Source organism: Mobula birostris, chromosome 11 (genome assembly GCF_030028105.1).
Source record: "Mobula birostris isolate sMobBir1 chromosome 11, sMobBir1.hap1, whole genome shotgun sequence".
In the NCBI taxonomy this organism is placed as follows: domain Eukaryota; kingdom Metazoa; phylum Chordata; class Chondrichthyes; order Myliobatiformes; family Myliobatidae; genus Mobula; species Mobula birostris.
This window is the reverse complement of record NC_092380.1, coordinates 100,115,595-100,138,089: the sequence shown is the minus strand read 5'-3', so window position 1 is coordinate 100,138,089 and position 22,495 is coordinate 100,115,595. Positions and strand designations below refer to the sequence as shown.

Below are 22,495 nucleotides of genomic sequence, written 5' to 3'. Positions count from 1 at the left end.
GAGGGCAATTAGTGGGGAAGGATGAATGGACAAGGGAAGCCCTGCAGAAAGCGGAGAGTGGGTGTGTGGGGGGGGGGGGGGGGGAGTAAAGATGTGTTTGATGGTAAGATCCTGTTGACGATGGCAGAAGTTGCAGAAAATGATGTGTTGGATGCAGAGGTTCATGGGGTGGTAAGTGAGGTTAAGAGGAACACTTTCCAACATTGGCTGTGAGAACAATGTTTAATGTCTGTATGTTTGTATGCTCTTCCCATGGCCACATGGATCTCCTCTGGGTGCTCCAGTTTCCTCCCACATTCCACAAATGTACAGTTAGGGTTTGTGAGTTGTGGGCACGCTATAGACAATAGACAATAGGTGCAGGCGTAAGTCATTTGGCCCTTTGAGCCAGCACCACCATTCACTGTGATCATGGCTGATCACCCACAATCAGTGCCCCGTTCCTGCCTTCTCCCCATGTCCCTTGACTCCGCTATCCTGAAGAGCTCTATCTAACTCTTTCTTGAAAGCATCCAGAGAATTGACTTCCACTACCTTCTGAGGCAGAGCATTCCACAGATCCACAACTCTCTGGGTGAAAAAATTTTTCCTTAACTCTGTTCTAAATGGCCTACCCCTTATTCTTGAACTGTGGCCTCTCGTTTTGGACTCCCCCAACATCGGGAACATATTTCCTGCCTCTAGCGTGTTCAATCCCTTAATAATCTTATATGTTTCAATCAGATCCCCTCTCATCCTTCTAAGTTCCAGTATATACAAGCTCAGTCGCTCCAATCTTTCGACATATGACAGTCCCGCTATCTTGAGAATTAACCTCGTGAACCTGCGCTGTACTCCCTCAATAGCAAGAATGTCCTTCCTCAAATTTGGAGACCAAAACTGCACACAGTACTCCAAGTGTGGTCTCACCAGGGCCCTGTACAACTGCAGGAGGACCTCTTTGCTCCTATACTCAACTCCCCTTGTTATGAAGGCCAACATGCCATTAGCTTACTTCACTGCCTGTTGTACCTGCATGCTTACTTTCAGTGACTGATGAACAAGAACAACTAGATCTTGTTGTACTTCCCCTTTTCCTAACTTGACACCATTCAGATAGTAATCTGCCTTCCTGTTCTTGCCACCAAAGTGGATAACCTCACATTTATCCACATTAAACTGCATCTGCCATTATGGCACTGGAAACATAACATTTGTGAGCTGCCCAGCACAAAGAATACTGATCTGATTTGTGCAACGATGCATTTCAGTGTAAGTTTTAATGTACAAGTGACAAATAAAGCCATTCTTTATCTTTTAACCTTTTTTATTATAACTTGGCTGTCAAGTTTCCTGCATTAAAACCACATTTCTAACATACTGTTATTGACATAATAAGCTGTGAGCTACACTTAGGTTTTAAAATACACAAAACAAATGCTAATCTGTCTATTTTTTTCCCTGCACGGTAGGCTAGTCTGGAAGGTTAGATCGCATGGGACCCAGGGTGTGCTAGACAATTGGATACAAATTTGGCCCGGTGGAAGGTGTCAGGGGTGGCATGGGAAGGTTGTTTCTCACACTGGAGGCCAACTAACTGTGTTTGCTTTCCTTCAAGTTTGGTGCATTTTTTTAAATGGAGCAATTTTATTATTGTAGGAGCATCACCAGTGCAGCTAAACTGATTGCTTAGCATCATTGTGATGTGCTGCATTGATCAGTCTTGGCTCCCCAGCTATTTCTCACATATTGATTTGGATGTAGGTGTCATGATTAGTAAGTTTGGAGTTAGCAGGAAAAAAAATGGTTGTATGGTAGACAATGAAGAAGATTACCTACATCAGGGTCGAGATCTGCTAGGAAAGTGGACAAAGAAATGGCAGGTGGAATTTAACTCACAGGTTGAAGTGATGCATTTTGGGAAGTTGAACCAGAGCAGGACACACAGTGAATGGTAAGGCCCCAGGGAGTGTTGTAGAACAGATAGGTAAAACAGGGAGGTGAAGAAAACATGAAACCTTGCCTTCATCAATCAGGGCACCAAGTACGAGAGTGGAACATCATGTTACAGCTACACAAGTTGTTGGTGAGACGATATTTGAATTATTGTGTATAGTTATATTATAGAAGGGTGCGATTAAGCTAGGGAGGAGGGAGAAAAGATTCACAAGGATGTAGTCGGACTGGACAGCTTGAATTATAAGGAGAGACTGGATAGGCTAGGGCCAATTTCCCAAATCTGCAACTTAATAGAGGTTTACAAAATCATGAGAGGGGCATAGATAAGATGGATAGTGATAGTCTTTTTCCAAGAGTAGGGGATTTGAAACTGGAGGGCATAGGTTTAAGCTGATGGGGAAAGATTTAAAAGAAATCCAAGGGGAAAGTTTGTTTTCCACACAGATGATGATAGGTATACACAACAGGCTGCCAGAGGAAGTGGTAGAGGTGGAACACTTAAAATGTTTAAACAATATTTGGATTGACTTATGGATAGGAAGGATCTAGAGGGATACAGAACCAACACAGGCAAATGGGATTAATTAGGTATGCACAATTGTTGGCATGAATAAGTTGGGTCGAAGGGTGACCCTATTTGATTAGACTGGGAGATTATGGAACAAGCTAAAATGAGCATTTGTTGATCACATTCTACACGATTCCTCCTCTGGCAAATATTTTGTACAGTCAAAATATTTTATCAGCTATCCAGTGATCCAGAAAGGCAGTCAGTCCCAGGGCTATTGTAACTATTATGAAATCCTAGATACGGGCAGAATGCCTTGTATCGAGATGAATTAAGGCAGAGTAACCCAGTGGCACCCCTCCTCTTTGCTGAATGCATCTGAAATGACCAGTGAGCTCCTGTCAAAATAATAAGAACTGAGTCTATTTTGAAAATCCCCAAGTGATTTCCTTTTGAGTTTTCTAGGTCCTAACATCTGGGGGACTGGGTGCCTTCCTGTTTGGTTCAATGAACAAAGTTCAGGGATCTGGAATACAAATGCACTTTGCTTTTTCATTAATTAATTTATTACATCTGTATCTTTTTTTTAAAAAGATATAAAGTTAGAACTTTGACAATGAATAATGAACGCAAGACATTATCTTCTGTACAATGAAAATGGCACATGGAATATGAATGTGCTGCTAGGGATTTCATTGTACTCTTTCTAATACATGATGCTTGTTAGAAATGCCAGCGGACAATTGATAGACAGAGAGACAAGCTTTAAATTTAATTAGGCTTCAAATCTTTGATTAAATTATGTCATAATAAATCCCACAGCCTGTTACACACCTGTAGCTGATGTTATCTTGGATTTTAGAAACACGCTACCATGCAACAGGTCCATCGCTTCCCCCTTAACTCTGTTTGCCATCTTATCGACAAGGACCAATTCATCAGCTAAACTCTGTAAAAGGAAAAATTGGAAAACTCTGGCTTTAAAGTGATGGAGGTGATTCTAAGTGATCCAGCATTCAGAGCTTCCTTTAATCAGAAATATCCAAACATTAGCTCAAAGACGATGGGTATCATCCATCTACAGCACTTAAAGGCCATCATCACGCACTATCATTTATCAGCTTCTACATTTAAGATGCCCTATGAGTAGAGCAGTTGTTCTATATATAACTGTGCACGTACAGAGACTGGAAGTTGCTTTTATAGTTTTAGATTATGTCAGAGAGAATTTTAATATCATTTTAATCAGATGTTCTGAGGCATTAAGTTGCATGAATAAAATTTGCTCACATGCTCCCTATATACCAATCTACCTTGCTGAGAAACTTCCTCAACAGACTGACAATCAGACAACTCCTCACAACTAACACCACTAAACAGGTTACTTACTGAGAAAAAGCCACTGTTGTCAGAGAAAAGCTTTATGTGTTAACAGTGTGTCATATTTTTGGACAAGCAAAGGAGAGGGCATACAAGGAAGCAAAAATTAGTGGGAAGACAGAGGATTGGGAAGTTTTTAAAACCTTACAAAAGGAAATCAAGAAGGTCATTAAGAGAGAAAAGATTAACTATGAAAGGAAACTAGCAAATAATATCAAAGAGGATACTAAAAGCTTTTTCAAGTATATAAAGAGTAAAAGACAGGTGAGAGTAGATATAGGACCGATAGAAAATGATACTGGAGAAATTGTGATGGGAGATGAGGAGATGGCAAAGGAACTGAACAAATATTTTGCATCAGTCTTCACTGAGGAAGACAGCAGGATACCAGACACTCAAGGGTGGCAGGGAAGAGAAGTGTGCACAGTCACAATTATGACAGAGAAAGTACTCAGGAAGCTGAATAGGCTAAAGGTTGATAAATCTCCTGGACCAGATGGAATGCACCCTCGTGTTCTGAAGGAAGTAGCTGTGGAGATTGCGGAGGCATTAGCGATGATTTTTCAAAAGTTGGTAGATTCTAGCATGGTTCCAGAAGACTGGAAGATTGCAAATGTCATTCCGCTATTTAAAAAGGGGGCAAGGAAACAAAAAGGAAATTATAGACCTGTTAGCTTGACGTCGGTGGTTGGGAAGTTGTTGGAGTCGATTGTCAAGGATGAGGTTACAGAGTACCTGGAGGCATATGACAAGATAGGCAGAACTCAGCATGGATTCCTTAAAGGAAAATCCTGCCTGACAAACCTATTACAATTTTTTGAGGAAATTACCAGTAGGCTAGATAAGGGAGATGCAGTGGATGTTGTATATTTGGATTTTCAGAAGGCCTTTGACAAGGTGCCACACATGAGGCTACTTAACAAGAGCCCATGGAATTACAGGAAAGTTACATACGTGGATAGAGCGTTGGCTGATTGGCAGGAAACAGAGAGTGGGAATAAAGGGATCCTATTCTGGTTGGCTGCCGGTTACCAGTGGTGTTCCACAGGGATCAGTGTTGGGGCCGCTTATTTTTACATTGTACATCAATGATTTGGATTATGGAATAGATGGCTTTGTGGCTAAGTTTGCTGACGATATGAAGATAGGTGGAGGGGCCGGTAGTGCTGAGGAAACGGAGAGTCTGCAGAGAGACTTGGATAGATTGGAAGAATGGGCAGAGAAGTGGCAAATGAAGTACAATGTTGGAAAGTGTATGGTTATGCACTTTGGCAGAAAAAATAAATGGGCAGACTATTATTTAAATGGGGAAAGAATTCAAAGTTCTGAGATGCAATGGGACTTGGGAGTCCTCGTACAGGATTCCCTTAAAGTTAATTTCCAGGTTGAGTCAGTAGTGAAGAAGGCGAATGCAATGTTGGCATTCATTTCTAGAGGAATAGAGTATAGGAGCAGGGATGTGATGTTGAGGCTCTATAAGGCACTGGTGAGACCTCACTTGGAGTACTGTGGGCAGTTTTGGTCTCCTTATTTAAGAAAGGATGTGCTGACGTTGGAGAGGGTACAGAGAAGATTCACTAAAATGATTCCGGGAATGAGAGGGTTAACATATGAGGAACGTTTGTCCGCTCTTGGACTGTATTCCTTGGAGTTTAGAAGAATGAGGGGAGACCTCACAGAAACATTTCGAATGTTAAAAGGCATGGACAGAGTGGATGTGGCAAAGTTGTTTCCCATGATGGGGGAGTCTAGTACGAGAGGGCATGACTTCAGGATTGAAGGGCGCCCTTTCAGAACAGAAATGCGAAAAAATTTTTTTAGTCAGAGGGTGGTGAATCTATGGAATTTGTTGCCACGGGCAGCAGTGGAGGCCAAGTCATTGGGTGTATTTAAGGCAGAGATTGATAGGTATCTGAGTAGCCAGGGCATCAAAGGTTATGGTGAGAAGGCGGGGCAGTGGGACTAAATAGGATAAAATCGATCAGCTCATGATAAAATGGCGGAGCAGACTCGATGGGCTGAATGGCCTACTTCTGCTCCTTTGTCTTATGGTCTAATTCTGCAAACTTACTTAATCGGTAACACTGTACTCTAGAAAGTCAGTCAGTCCCAAAGCCATAGTGACAATTGGGATATCTAAGAAGCAGTATGCCTTGTATCAGAATGGTATCCCTCACCTTCATTAACTACATCAGATATTCCTATATACATCATGTCAGAGGCTTGAGTCTATTTTGAAGACCGAAGTGATTTCACTTTGAGTTTATCTAGGATCAGGTGTTCCCTGATTAGTCTCAATATACAAGATTCAGAAAGTTTCAATATAAATGCACTTTGCTTGTTGATTAATTTCTTTATCAAATCTGGGCCATGCCATCTTTTCACAACAACTATTGGATTGCTACTAATTACTACTTTCATAAGACTGACAGATACAGGAGCAGAATTAGGCCATTTGGCCCATCGAGTCTGCTCTGCCATTTCATTAGGACTGACCCATTTCCCTCTCAGCGCCAATCTCTTGCCTTCTCCCAGTATCCCTTCAGTCCCTGACTAATCAAGAATCTATCAACCTCTACCTTATATATACCCAATGACTTGGCCTCCACGGCCACCTGTAGCAAAGAATTCCACAGATTCACCACTCTCAGGCTTCCCTTCAACTAGTCAGTTCTTGAAGGAACCCGGCAAAATCCTAATCACTTTACGTTAGCAACATGATGACCACTTTACACTAAAATGATCTTTATTTGTTCTAATTGTGTTTTCTTGTAAGAATTGAGTACAACACATATTCACGTTTTTCTTATCAATGCTACTTGTATGATGTTGTGTCTGTGATGCAGCTGCAAGTAAGGTTTTCATTGCACCTCTGCATACATGTACTTGTGCGTATGACAATAAACTCAACTTTGTCTTTACATCTGGATCTTTAACATAAAGGAAAGAAAAATAGAGTTTCAACAATGACTAATGAAAGTGAGACGTTACCTTCTCCAGAATGCAAATGGCACATGACATACCAACTCTCCCAGTGCCCACTATTGAGATCTTTGAAGAAGGTTTGACAGACGTTAATGGGGCCACCTGTTTCATTAGATTTTCTTGCAGACTCATTGCCTTTATTTCTGCTGTCAATTTGGAATGGTAAGAAATCTAAAGAAGGGAAAGAAAGACTTTGGTTTCTGTAGTACAAAAGGTGAGCAACATTAATTTTAAAAAATACTACAATTGGGGACATACTCTAGATCAAACTTCAAAGTAAGTTCATCAAAGTATGTACTGTATATGTCGACATATACTACCTTGAGATTCGTTTTCTTGCAGCAATTACAGGAAAATACAATACAGTTTATGAAAATCTGAAAATAACAATAATGCATGTACAAAAGACAAATCATGCAAATAATAATTTAAGTAAATAATTAATACTAAGCTGTAGAGTCCTTGAAACTGAGTGCATAGATAGCAGTGGGTAGCTCAGTACTGAGGTGGGTGAGGCTATCCACGCTGGTTCGGGAGCCTGATGGTTGTGGAGTAATAACTATTCCTGAAACTGGTGGGTTTTTTTTACTGAACATGGGCCTGGAAGAAACTTTAAAACTTCTGCTTTATTTCTGTTCACATGTTAGGTCGTGTATTTTAACTCACATCATGGAGATGTGCATATTAGGAAAGTAATTTATCCCAGAGTGGGAGAGCACATATAGTGAAAGGACACTGAGTAAAGTCCATAGGCCAGGCTGGTTAAGAAATAACTGAAGGTAGTAGCGGGAATCAGAATAATGTTTAGTATCACTGGCATATATCATGAAATGTGTTGTTTTGTGGCAGCAGTACATTGCACAATGTGTTGGTGCGTGGCCAAGTGGTTAAGGCAGTCGCCTAGTGATCTAAAGGTCGCTAGTTCGAGCCTTGGCTGAGGCAGCATGTTGTGCCCTTGAGCAAGGCACTTAACCACACATTGCTCTGCGACGACACCGGTGCCAAGCTGTATGGGTCCTAATGCCCTTTCCTTGGATGACATTGGTGGCGTGGAGAGGGGGGACTTGCAGCATGGGCAACTGTGGGTCTTCCATACAACCTTGCCCAGGCTTGCGCCCTGGAAACCTTCCAAAATCCATGGTATCACGGGACTAACGGATGCCTATATATATGTATATTGCAATGCTATAAAAATCTATAAATTGTAATAAGAGATGTATATTAAAAATATACATTAAGTAGTGCAAAAAGAAAGAAAAACAAATAGTGAGCCAGTCTACATGGGTTCATTGTCCATTCAAAATCTGATGGAGCAGGGGAGGAAGCAGTTCTAAACACTGAGTGCCTGTCTTTAGGCTCCAGTATTCCCTCCCTGATGATAGCAAAGAGAAGAAGGTATGTCCTTTGTGATGGGGTCCTTAATGATGGATGCTGCCTTTTTGAAGCATTGCCTTTTGAATACATGTCCTCAATGCTGGGGAGGCTAGTGCCCATAATGGAGCTTGCTGAATTGGCAATTTTCTGCAGCTTTTCCTGATCCTGTGCAATAGTTCCTCCATATCAGACAGTATGCAAAATACATAAATCTAAGTAAATTGTTTTGTAAATAAAAATTGTTTTATTTTTATTTCACCATTGAAAAGTAATGAGTTCATAAGTATCCTTAACATCAATAATGGATAAAGCAAAGATTAAAGTATCAGACTTCATTCCAGCTGCAATATAAAAAACCTGCACTCAAAGTTCTGGCTTCTTCCCTCTTCTTTTGGACTCGACCCAAAAGGTCGACTGTTTATTTCCTTCCATAGATAATGCACGACCTGCTGAGTTCTTCTAGCAGCTTGAGTGTATTACTGGAGAATTAATACTGGATGATAAAAAAAATGAAGGGCCATGTAGGAGGGAAAGGTTAGATCAGGGGTACCCAACCCCTTTTATGCCAAGGACTAATACCATCAAGCAAGGGGTCCATGGACCCCAGGTTAGATTGATCTTAGAGTAGGTTAAAAGGTTGGCACATCATCCTGAGCTCAAGGACTTTTACTGTGCTGTGGTGATTTATGTTCTAATTGTGCCTTTGACAATGCTATTCCATAGTTCAAATGCTGTCATCTTCCTGATGTGGAAGACTGATCAGGTACATCCTAGTAATAAAAAGTAAATCAAATCCAATCTGGCCGTCCAATCTCTCTACCTTCATTAGTAACCTGAGGGAAGCCACCATCAACAGATCAATCACCCAGTCAACCATCCTTCCTCTGCCAGATGCAGTGTACACAGGCACAGCAGTAGGAAATAGGAGGTCAATGAGTTAGTCCTCATTGGGGGATCAGAGGTGGAGAGAGTCAGTAGCTTTAAATTCCTTGCCATTATCACATCAAAGGGGCATTACAAAGCCAGTACAGCAATGTCTCTAGTTTCTTAGAAGTGTGTGTAGATTCAGCAAGCCCACCTAAAACACTGACAAACATCTATAGATGCACTGCAGAGAGTACCCTAACTGGTTGTATCAGGACCTGGTGTGGAAACACAAATGCCCAGGAAAAGGTTACAAAAAATGGTAGAGACATAGTCCTTCACAGCCAAAGTCCTCCCACCATTCATCACATTTACAAGAAGCACTGTCACAGAAAGTAGCATCCATCATCAAAGACCTCCACAATCCAGGTCCTGCCCTCTTCCCTCAACCACCATTGGGTAGGAGGCACATAAGCTTAAGTGCTACAACACCAGCTTCAGGAACAGTTATTACCCTTCAACCATCAGGCTCCTAAACCAGAGGGAATAACTTCAATCACCACAACCCTGAACTGATTCTACAACCTACAGCCTCACTTTCAAGGACTCTTTACAAATCATATTCTCAGAATTATTTTTTTTAAATTATTTGCACAATTTGTCTTCTTTTACATATTCTGTCTTTATGTACAGTTTTTTTTCCAAAAATATATTTTTAAATTTCCTGTAAAGAAAATGAATCTCAAGATCATAGACATGGATAAATGTGAACATACCCATTTTGGTTCTAAAAACAGCGATTACAGTGGAAGATTGGGTAAAAAGGAGATGCAGCGAAATCTGTGTAGAAGCAATTATTAAAGATTAAACTGAGCACTAAGAATAATTCAAGGCAATCGAGCAAAGTCAATGCCACTTTTTTTCAAAAAGGAAATCATGTTTGACCAATTAATTAGCATGCAACATATGTATAAGATGAAGAGGGACATTGATCGGCTGGATAGACAGAGGCTTTTTCCCAGGGCTGAAATGGCTAACACAAAGGGACATAGTTTTAAGGTGCTTACATCAGCGGTAAGTTTTTCAGAGTGGTGGGTGTGTAGAATGCTCTGCCGGCGGCGGTGTTGGAAGCGGATACGACAGGGTCTTTTAAGGGCCTCTTAGGTAGGTACATGGAGCTTAGAAAAATAGAGGGCTACGTGCTCGGGAAATTATAGGCAGTTTCTAGAGTAGGTTACACGGTCGGCACAACATTGTGGGCTGAAGGGGCTGTAATGTGCTGTAGATTTCTATGTTCTAACACAGTACACATGTTTAATAATAAATTATATTTTTGACTTTGATTTTTGAGTTAACTACAGACTATTCCGATTGAATTTTCCAAAGCTACCATCTCCACTGACAAAGAAGACAAGTATGCGGACACCAGCATTTGTAGGTTCCGCTATTGTAAGTACGCCATCCTAACCTGAATATCTCAGGACCTCCAAGTCTAAATCCTCGAACTCAGATTTTACAGCAACACAGGGACTATTCACCACTCACCTCCTCGAGGGCAGTCAGGGGTGGGCAAGTAAATATACACTTTCCTGCGATTTCCAGAACCCCAAAGTGATAAAAAATGGAAACGCTGTCTTTAAATTTACGTGATATGATTTTATTCGTAGATATTTTTCCACTATCCACTCTGTTTTAACGAAGTTCCAATTCAGTTACATAAACCGTTCTGGAGATAAGAACCATGCTCTTTTCCGAGCTCCGAATTCTACCTTAATTTTCTCCTCTCCCAATTTGCTTCAACTCATTCAGTGTCATCTCTACTACACCTAACACGGCTGACCTGTTTTGATTAGTCGTCTCCTCCACTTTTCCGCAAAGTCTTTATTTCCTTCCCAACGGGGGCTCCTTCTTCGTTTCCCCTCTCAAAACTTTGCAACCAAAGTTCGCCCTTAGCTCGTCACCAGTCCCACATCAATGGTCTGCGATGAACTTTGAAACACGAAAATGGAGAGCAAGTCACCGAACCAGTTAACAGTAACCGCTATTCACAAGGCAGCACTGGGAAGAGTGTCGCCTACCAGTACTCTAACCGCCTCGATTGTCACGACTAACCTGACACACCATACGTAACACTCGTGAGGAGGCAATACACGGCGAGGCGCCATAAGGCAAGAAATGCTGGAAATATTGATCAGACCGGGCGGCTTCCAAGCAAAACTGGAAAAATGTACAAAGTAAATTTATTATCAAAGTACATACCGTTTGTTCGCTATGTGCCGTGCTGTATGACGTGAGCGGCCATGATTGTTCTTGGCAATTTTTTTTCCTGCAGAAGTGGTTTGCCTTTGCCTTCTTCTGGACAGTGTCTTTATGAGAGGGGTGATCCCAGCGATTATCAATATTCTTCAGAGATTGTCTGCCCGGCGTCACTGCTCATACGACCAGCCATCACCTGCTCCCATGGCTTCACGTGACCCTGATGGGAGAGGATTGGAGAACTAGGTGCTACTCCTTGTCCGAGGATGACTTGCAAGCTAGCAGAGGGGAGCTGCACCTTACATTTCCTTTGGTAGCGACATATCTCTACCCCGACACCAAGAAGTACGTTTGTACATATATGTCACCATATGCTAACCTGAGATTAATTTTCCTGCAGACATTCACAGTAAATACAAAGAAACGTAATAGAATTAATGAAAAACTGCACACAAAGATTGACAGACAACCAATATGCAAAAGACAACAAATAGTGCAAATACAATTTTTTTTTAAAACAGAATAATTATAAATATTGAGAACATGATTTGTAGAGTCCTTGAAAGTGAGTCCATAGTTTGTGGAAGTTGAGTCCATAGGTTGTGGAAGTTATGTGGCTGAGTGAAGTTATCCCCTCTGGTTCAGGAGCCTGGTGGTAATAACTGTTGCTGAACTGGTGGTGTGGGACCCAAGGCTACTGTTCCTCCTTCCTGATAGCAACAGCAAGAAGAGAGCATGCTCTGGATGGTGGGGGTCCTTGATGATGGATGTTGCTTTCCTGTGAAACAGCGCTCCCTGTAGATGTGCTCAATAGAGGAGAGGACTTTATCTGTGATGGACTGGGCAGCACTCATCACATTTTGTAGGTTTTTACATTCAAGGGCATTGGTGTTTCCATACCAACCTATGATGCAACCAGTCAGTATATTCTCCACCACGCATCTATAGAAGTTTGTCAAAGTTTTAGATCACATGCCGAATCTTCGCAAATTTCTAAGAAAGCTGAGGTGCTTCCATCCCTTGTTAGTAATGGTACTTACGTGCTAGACCCAGTGAAATGATAACACCGAGGAATTTAAAGTTGCTGACCCTCTCCACTCTGATCCATTGATGAGGTTCATGGGCCTCTAGTTTCATCCTCCTGTAGTCAATAACCAACTCCTTGGTTTTGTTGACATTAAATGAGAGGCTGTTGTGGCACCATTCATCCAGATATTTAAAGGTAGAGGGCAGAGCAGGGGAGAGGGTCAAAGGTTGAATGGTAGATATAATAATGGAACAAAGGAGAAATCAAATGACAAATGTTCAAAGTAAACTTATTATCAAAATACACCTATGTCACCATATACTACCCAGAGGTTCATTTTCTTGCAGGCATTCACAGTTGAACAAAGAAATAGAATAGAATCAATGAAAAATTACAATGACAAACAACCAATGTGCAAAATAAGACAAACTGTGCAAATATTTAAAAAAATCAAATAATAGTAACAATATTAAGATAAATAGGAAGATAAGTAAACAAATAGACAAATAGGTAGATAGATAAATAAACAAACATACAGCATTGAGAACATGAGTGGTAGAGTCCTTCTAAGTGAGTCCATAGTTTGTGTTTAGCGATCAGTTCAGTGTTGCAGTGGGTGATATTATTCACGCTGGTGCAGGAAATGAGGTAAGGGAAATGAAGGAAGAACCACCACTTTTGTCATTTAATGTACTTTGCATGTCACCTCCACACAGAATTGCTCAACCCCTTTCCCGGTATCTTAAAAACTTCACATAAAGGGTCATCAAACTGAAACATTAACTCATACTTCTTTCCACAGATGCTACCTGATATGCTGAATATTTCCAGTGCATACAACAGGAATTCTGCAGATGCTGGAAATTCAAGCAACACACATCAAAGTTGCTGGTGAACGCAGCAGGCCAGGCAGCATCTCTAGGAAGAGGTGCAATCGATGTTTCAGGCTGAGACCTTTCGTCAGGACTAACTCAGTGCATAGTGTTTTATTTCAGCTTTTCAGTACCTGCAGTCTTTTTGGTTGATTTTCACAAACTTTCCCCACCTGATTCTTGACTAGAAATGTAAACTCTTTTCTGGCCAGGTGCCCCTTGGCGTGGTGGATCTGGAAGACATACTGTAAGTTTGGGTGTTGGACATGGCATGTTTGGGTAAGAATCACAAAAAGTTGAGCAGAGAGGTAGGGGTGGTTTGTAAACAGTACAAAGATTGATGTTGGGAAAAGATGTTAGGGTTAACTGAATAAGAAGGTTCAGATGCTTTATAATGAGAGGAGATTGCTGGTCAGTTGGGGGAGGTTGCCTTATTTCAGAGAGTCAATTGGTGAGTGAGGATCAGTATTTGGTAGATAATTGATAGTTGGAGGATAATAGATTGGTAAATTGCCCCAGGGCTGTGTGATCAGTCCACTGCTGTTCACTCTACTGACCCACAACTGTGCTGCAACACACAGCTCGAACCACATCATCAAGTTCGCCAATGACACGACCATGGTGGGTCTCATCAGCAAAAACGATCAGTCAGCATACAGTGAGGAGGCCTATCTCTGAATCTCAATAAAACAAAAAAGATGGTTGTTGACTTCAGGAGGACACGGAGCGACCACTCTCCACTGAACATCAATGACTCCTCCGTAGGGATCGTTAAGAGCACCAAATTTCTTGGTGTTCACCTGGTGGAGAATCTTACCCGGTCCCTCAACACCAGCTCCATAGCAAAGAAAGCCCAGCAGTGTCTCTACTTTCTGCGAAGGCTGAGAAAAGTCCATCTCCCACCCCCCATCCTCACCATAGAACCATAGAACCTACAGCACAGAAACAGGCCCTTTGGCCCTTCTTGGCTGTGTCGAACCATTTTCTGCCTAGTCCCACTGACCTGCACACAGACCATATCCCTCCATACACCTCCCATCCATGTATCTGTCCAATTTATTCTTAAATGTTAAAAAAGAACCTGCATTTACCACCCCGTCTGGCAGCTCATTCCAGACTCCCACCACTCTCTGTGTGAAGAAGCCCCCCCCTAATGTTCCCTTTAAACTTTTCCCCCCTCACCCTTAACCCATGTCCTCTGGTTTTTTTCTCCCCTTGCCTCAGTGGAAAAAGCCTGCTTGCATTCACTCTATCTATACCCATCATAATTTTATATACCTCTATCAAATCTCCCCTCATTCTTCTACGCTGCAGGGAATAAAGTCCTAACCTATTCAACCTTTCTCTGTAACTGAGTTTCTCAAGTCCTGGCAACATCCTTGTAAACCTTCTCTGCACTCTTTCAACCTTACTTATATCCTTCCTGTAATTTGGTGACCAAAACTGAACACAGTACTCCAGATTCGGCCTCACCAATGCCTTATACAACCTCATCATAACATTCCAGCTCTTATACTCAATACTTCGATTAATAAAGGCCAATGCACCAAAAGCTCTCTTTACGACCCTATCTACCTGTGACGACACTTTCAGGGAATTTTGTATCTGTATTCCCAGATCCCTCTGTTCCACTGCACTCCTCAGTGCCTTACCATTAACCCTGTATGTTCTATGTTGGTTTGTCCTTCCAACGTGCAATACCTCACACTTGTCAGTATTAAACTCCATCTGCCATTTTTCAGCCCATTTTTCCAGCTGGTCCAAGTCCCTCTGCAGGCTCTGAAAACCTTCCTCACTGTCTACTACACCTCCAATCTTTGTATCATCAGCAAACTTGCTGATCCAATTTACCACATTATCATCCAGATCATTGATATAGATGACAAATAACAATGGACCCAGCACTGATCCCTGTGGCACACCACTAGTCACAGGCCTCCACTCAGAGAAGCAATTCTCTACCACCACTCTCTGGCTTCTTCCTTCGAGCCAATGTCTAATCCAATTTACCACCTCTCCATGTATACCTAGCGACTGAATTTTCCTAACTAACCTCCCATGCGGGACCTTGTCAAAGGCCTTACTGAAGTCCACGTAGACAATATCCACTGCCTTCCCTTCATCCACTTTCCTGGTAACCTCCTCGAAAACTCCAACAGATTGGTCAAACATGACCTACCACACACAAAGCCATGTTGACTCTCCCTAGTAAGCCCCTGTCTATCCAAATGCTTGTAGATTCTGTCTCTTAGTACTCCCTCCAATAACTTACCTACTACTGACGTTAAACTCACCGGCCTATAATTTCCCGGATTACTTTTCGATCCTTTTTTAAACAACGGAACAACATGAGCCACTCTCCAATCCTCCGGCACTTCACCCATAGACAGCGACATTTTAAATATTTCTGCCAGGGCCCCCGCAATTTCAACACTAGTCTCCTTCAAGGTCCGAGGGAACACTCTATCAGGTCCCGGGGATTTATCCACTTTAATTTTCCTCAAGACAGCAAGCACCTCTTCCTTTTCAATTTGTACAGTTTCCATGGTCTCACTACTTGATTCCCTCAATTCCATAGATTTCATGCCAGCTTCCTTAGTAAATACAGACGCAAAAAACCTATTTAAGATCTCCCCCATTTCCTTTGGTTCCGCACAAAGCCGACCACTCTGATCTTCAAGAGGACCAATTTTATCCCTTACAATCCTTTTGCTCTTAATATACTTGTAAAAGCTCTTTGGATTATCCTTCACTTTGACTGCCAAGGCAACCTCATGTCTTCTTTTAGCCCTCCTGATTTCTTTCTTAAGTATTTTCTTGCACTTCTTATACTCCTCAAGCACCTGATTTACCCCCTGTTTCCTATACATTTCATACAACTCCCTATCAGAGTTGCAATATCCCTTGAGAACCAAGGTTCCTTATTCCTATTCAATTTGCCTTTAATCCTGACAGGAACATACAAACTCTGCACTCTCAAAATTTCCCCTTTGAAGGCTTCCCACCTACCAGAGAACCTACATCTTTGCCAGAGAACAACCTGTCCCAATCCATGCTTTTTAGATCCTTTCTCATTTCTTCAAATTTGGCCTTCTTCCAGTTCAGAACCTCAACCCTAGGACCAGATCTATCCTTGTCCATGATCAAATTGAAACTAATGGTGTTATGATCACTGAACCAAAGTGCTCCCCTACACAGACTTCTGTCACTTGCTCTAATTCGTTTCCTAACAGGAGATCCAATATTGCATCCCCTCTAGTTGGTCCCTCTATATACTGATTTAGAAAACTTTCCTGAACACATTTTACAAACTCTAAACCATCTAGACCCCTAACAGTATGGGAGTCCCAATCAATGTATGGAAAATTAAAATCGCCTACCACCACAACTTTATGTTTCCTGCAGTTGCCTGCTATCTCTCTGCAGATTTGCTGTTCCAAGTCTCGTTGACCATTGGGTGGTCTGTAATACAATCCCACTAATGTGGCCATACCTTTCCTGTTTCTCAGCTCCACCCATAAGGACTCAGTAGACAAGCCCTCTAATCTGTCCTGCCTGAGCACTGCTGTAATATTTTCCCTAACAAGCAATGCTACTCCCCCACCTTTCATTCTATAGAGGTTGTATTGAGAGCAATCCTGAGCAGCTGCATCACTGCCTGGTTCGGAAATTGCACCATCTCAGATCGCAAGACCCTGCAGCGGATAGTGATCTCAGCTGAGATCATCGGGGTCTCTCTTCCCACTATTACAGACATTTACACCACACGCTGCATCCGTAAAGCAAACAGCATTATGAAGGACCCCACGCACCCCTCATACAAACTCTTCTCCCTCCTGCTATCTGGCAAAAGGCACCGAAGCATTCGGGCTCTCACGACCAGACTATGTAACAGTTTCTTCCCCCAAGCCATCAGACTCTTCAATACCCAGAGCCTGGACTGACACCAACCTACTGCCCTCTACTGTGCCTATTGTCTTGTATATTATTTATTGTAATGCCTGCCCTGTTTTGTGCACTTTATGCAGTCCTGGGTAGGTCTGTAGTCTAGTGCAGTTTTTGTGCTTTTTTTACATAGTTCAGTGTAGTTTTTGTATTGTTTCATGTAACACCACGGTCCTGAAAAACATTGTCTCATTTTTACTGTGTACTGTACCAGCAGTTATGGTCAAAATGACAATAAGAAGTGACTTGAGAGATCAGGTCAGCTGATAGAGAAGGAATCAGGTTGGCATTTGGTGGGTAAAGGACACAGCATGGGGACGACTGAGGATCTGAAAGTATATGTAAAGAGACCTGACTATGGTAATCTCAGCACTGAACACAATGGGTTGGGAAAGCTTAGACAAGTCTCCTTTAAGTGATGCTGAAGCTGAAGTCTCATACACTGTGCTCTGTTCTTTTTGCTCCAGTAGCCCACATATACTATTTATGTAAGTCTCCTGTTTTCCATTGCAGTTCATATTTTCTCTGACATAGAATCTGTTTTTATCACATGATAAAGACAGCCTGAATGAGTAGTACCAATTTCATGAACTTCAGTATTGCAATGTCTTTTCACTGATGTCTTTATGAAGGGCTTTGTCTGCAGTTCGAAGATGAATATGACAGAGATTATTCTGTACTTGGGATTTAGAGGCGTAGTCACGCAGGATGTGTGCAGGTTTACACACCACTGAGTCAATGTCAATTATCAAGCATACATGCTCTTTTCTCACTGCTGCCATCTGGCGGAAGTTACAAGTGCCTCAGGACTCACACCATCAGTTCAAGAACAGCTCATATACCTCAACCATCAGACTCTTGAACAAAAGAAGATAATTACATTCATCTATTGCGATGTTCCCACAATCAATGATCTCACTTTAAGGATTCTTTATCTTTTTATTTCATGCTCTTGAAACCATAGAAACCATAGAAACTACAGCACAGAAACAGGCCTTTTGGCCCTTCTTGTTATTTATTCATTGCAGCATTTTGACAGTTTGTTGTCTTCTATGCTCTTTCATTGATCCTATTTACAGTTATGATTCTGTAGATTTGCTGAGTATGCGCACAAGAAGAAGAATCTCAGGGTGGTAAATGGTGACATGTATGTACTCTGATAATAAATTTTACTTTGAACTTTTATACAAATTCCTAAACTATCCTACACAAATCCTATTTTATTCCCATCAGTTTTCCCTGGATGTTACTTCACCTATACATGGGGTAATTTACAGTGGCTTGTCAATTCACTAACCTCTCATCCTTGGTTTCTGGGAGAAAGCTTGAGTGCCTGTTGGAAATCCATACAGCCAGAGGGAAAATATGCAAGTTCCACATATACACCACCAGAGGTCAGGAGTGATCAGACAACTGTGCTGTCTCCTGCCCTTGACAAAGTGATTGATCGATCCTCCTCAGAAACTACAACACCATGTTGTTAGGTTGGGAATTCTAACATTTTGACCCAGCATTAACAAAGGAACATCACTCCTCACTACTGGTTATACAGTGTATATATAGAAGGCACTGCCTCAAGAAGGCAACAAAGATCCTCGCAACCTGGACCATGCCATCTTCTCAGTTAACCATTGAACAGGAGGTATGGAAGCCTGAAGTCCTCCATCACTAGGTGCCAGTTTCCAACCACCTAAAATCGAGGAAAAACTTTGCTACAGTAGAGGAACTGCCACACAGAACATGCCCCCAAATATACAGGATTGACCTCTGGCAACAAACAGAAGTCAGAACCCCACAAAACACTTCAACACTGTGGATGCAACTGCCAATGGGCGATAGTCATTGAGGCAGGTTACCATGCTCCTCTTGAGCACCGGTATGATTGAAGCCTGCTTGAAGCAGGTGGGTACCACACACTGCCGGAGTGAGAGGTTAAAGATATCTGTAAACACACCAGCCACTTGGTCAGCACGGGTCTTCAGTACTTGGCCAGGTACTCCGTCCAGACTGGCTGCTTTCCTTAGATTCACTCTCTTAAAGGCAGCCTGTCATCTTCAGATACTGAGACCAAAGGATCACTGGGAGGCATGGGTATATGCGTTGGTTCTTCCCTGTTCTGATGGTCAAAGTGACCATAAAAGGCATTGAGCTCTGCTGTCTCCCATTGAGCTTTGCTGTCCACCATGTCACTAGATTTAATTTTGTAGAAGGTTACGGCATTCAAACCCTGCCACAGCTGTCAAGCATCCCTCCAGTCTAATCCAGAATCTCCACTTCACCCGTGAAATGGCTTTCTGGAGATCATATCTGCACTTCTTGTAGCATTCTCTCCAGACTTGAATGCCTCTGATCTGGTCCTCAGCAAATTCTGGATTTCATGGTTCATCCAGGGCTTCTAGTTAGGGTAAATGCTGAACGATTTCGTGGGGACACACTCATCTACAGCTGTTTTAATGAAGTCTATTAGAACCCTGGTGTAGTCATTCAGATCCTTAGATGAGTGCTTGAACATGGCCAATCCAATGACTCAAGGCAATCCTGCAATAGTTCCTCTGTCTCCCATGACCTCTTCTTAGTTGTCTTGATCTCTGGAACCTTGTCTTTAGGCTCTGTCTGTATGCAGGTAGTAGGAGTGCAGTGAAATGATCTGACTTGCCAAAATGCAGTCTGTGAAGGAAACGATAGGCATTCCTTTTTGTGGTGTAGCAGTAGTCTAGTGTGTTGGGACAGGTTAGAACAGGTTACAAACTGGTGACCTTCAAACAGGCCTGGTTGAAGTACCTGACTATAATTTGAAATGTGTCGGGATGGTCTGTTTCTTGCCTGCAGCCGACATCGAGCAGTTTCACAAGTATTTGCTTATAATCAGTACTGGAGGTATATAAGCTGCATCAGGATCACGGATGAGAACTCACAAGGCAAATAGAATGGTCTACATTTGATCGTTAGGTGCCTTAAGTCAGGGGAACAAGAGGCTGACATAACCCCCCTGTCCGAACACCAAAAAGAATTGACTAAAAAGCACACACTGCCAGCTTTTTCCCTACCAGAGTTCGCAGTTCGATCCATTCTGAAAATCGTAAAACCTTCTGGTCAGATTGTTGCGTCTGGTGTGTTCACTCTTAACCAAATCTCGATGCAACAAACAGTACAAATCATGAGCAGTAACATCATTTGTCCAGTAGTTAAAGCTTTATGATACAGTTAGGCAATCTTGGACATTATTGGGCTTATGAATGGTGAGAATACAATCATTATTTACCACATTGTTGCCAAAGTTATGGTTCATAGTGCTTAGGCATACAGAGAATGCTGGAGGTTGGAGGTTACCTGCTCTCTAAAGATTCCACATTCATAAGGCAACTAGAACTGAACACAATATCCATGTGTAGTCTAACCAGAGTTTGATAGAATCTACATATGTGATCTGACTAAAGTCTTCAAGATTTGCACTGTCCATACTTGTAATGTCCAATCATCTACAGCAGGGGTTCCTAATCTTTTTTTCTGCCAAGGACCAATACCATTAAGCAAAGGGTCCGTGGACCCTTGATCTATATTGATGCTAACCATTTTCCATTTTCACTGATGTCAATTACAAGAGCAGGGATAAAGTCACTTTCTTTCCTGGCTGTACCATTTCAGTCATCCAGACTGAAGTAGCTTTATCATAGAATAGGGCATTGTTTTTACATGAGGGGTGGAAAATTTACAGCAGATTTGAGGGAAAAAGCGATGACCACAGGATCATTGAAATCTCGAATGCACTGCCAAAGGAAACGGTGAAGACAGGCACTTCCACAACATTTAAGAAGTATAACTGGGCCAGCAGTTAATCATGGCAGCCGCCTATTTGGAACAACTCTTAAAGAACAAAAAAAATTAGGAAAGTAAGAAAGTAGCCGGAATTCCCTTTGTTTATTTGGGATACTATGCAGCTTAATTGGTCAGGAGACTGTTGCCAAACATTTTCCGACTAGTGTCAGTTGTGTGCATGTCATGTAGCCATTAGACATTAGACCATGCCTAAAGGCTTAGAGAAAACAGTTTTTAAATAGCATCACTTGTGAGTTTGTGTTCAAAAACCAGTGATTTTTGTCACTGATAGTTGGCAAGTAGTGAACTGTAAGACAATTGAGAATTATTTTGCTCACTGTGGTTTCAAGCATTTAGGCTTGGCGATGCCAGAAATGGCCAGGAGTGAGAATAAAATAATTTCACTACTTTCTCAAGTTGGGAACTATGAAGAATTCAAAGGTGTTGACAATCATCTTGAATGTTACAACTAAGATGAAGATTTGGTGGACGCAATCAACAAAAGCACTGTTTGAAGGCAGTCCATTATCTGCATTAGCTGTCTGTGCTGGTTTTGTTCATTTACAGTCAATCAAAAGAACTTGTCAGTGTACATTGAATGAATTCCTCCGTCAATAACTATTAGGAACTAATACACAGTTTTGTAGTACTGTAATAGTTTTGGTAGTGTTTGAATTTGTTCTGTATTTCATTTGTTCCTCAGTTAAATGTTAGTTTGTCTCTTTTATACTTTTTAAACAATTTCCATGAAACTTCAGCTAATTGGGGCACTTCGCTTAATTGGGCTAAAATGTACTGATCCTGTGTCCCAATTAACTAGAATCCACTGTAGTTAGACAAACACCCTGAAATGCTGTGGTACAGACGTCAACAGTCAGGTGCTGGGAACTGGCTGGTTACTATCAGTATAAATACGGTGGGCCAAAGTGCCTGTGTCCATGTATGATTACACCATTCTAGGACTTCAGTAGACCATGGTCAGAGTGTAATATGACGCTGGTCAGGATGTGAAAATGTAGAACAATGGCATATATGACAATGTTCCCAACCATGTACAATAAAAGGAGAGTAAAGGTTTGAATTGCACTTACTTCAATGCAAGAGGTAAAATGGTTTCCTCAGTGTGTGGACTGGCTTTGCGTACTGGGATATCAAAACCTAAACAGAAACATGGCTGAGGGAAGGACAGAACTGGCAGCTCACTGTTCCAGCATGCAGATGCCATAGGGGTGACAGAGGTGTGGGTAAGAAAAGAGTTGGCGTTGTCTTCCTGATGAAAGAGTATGTAGAAATGGTCATTAGAGGGGTTATTTCGAAGGGACCATATTAGAAACAAGGTCACTTTGATAGGATTATGTTATAGGTCCCCCATAGGCAGCGAGCCCACTTTTGAAGGGCCTGTTTCCATGCTTTATGAATCTATGAAGCAGTTCAAGATGATTGGGTACAGAACAATTCCTGCAGTGATGTTCTAGGAATGGGATGATTGACCTTCAACAATGATAATGACCTTCCTTTGCACAAGGTATG

General features: G+C 41.8%; 1 protein-coding gene across 1 annotated transcript in view; it reads right to left on the bottom strand.

The window, feature by feature from the left end:
- LOC140205563 (L-lactate dehydrogenase B chain-like) overlaps positions 1 to 11,398 on the bottom strand; it is a 31,390-nt gene extending 19,992 nt beyond the window's left edge. The window contains exons 1-4 of the mRNA XM_072273184.1: positions 11,309 to 11,398; positions 10,890 to 11,038; positions 6,818 to 6,982; positions 3,281 to 3,395 (exon numbers count right to left, since the gene is read on the bottom strand). Of these exons, the coding sequence (XP_072129285.1) occupies positions 3,281 to 3,395; positions 6,818 to 6,943 (241 nt within the window). The 5' untranslated portion in view covers positions 6,944 to 6,982; positions 10,890 to 11,038; positions 11,309 to 11,398. The remainder of the gene's footprint in view (positions 1 to 3,280; positions 3,396 to 6,817; positions 6,983 to 10,889; positions 11,039 to 11,308) is intronic.
- Positions 11,399 to 22,495: the final 11,097 nt, after the last annotated feature.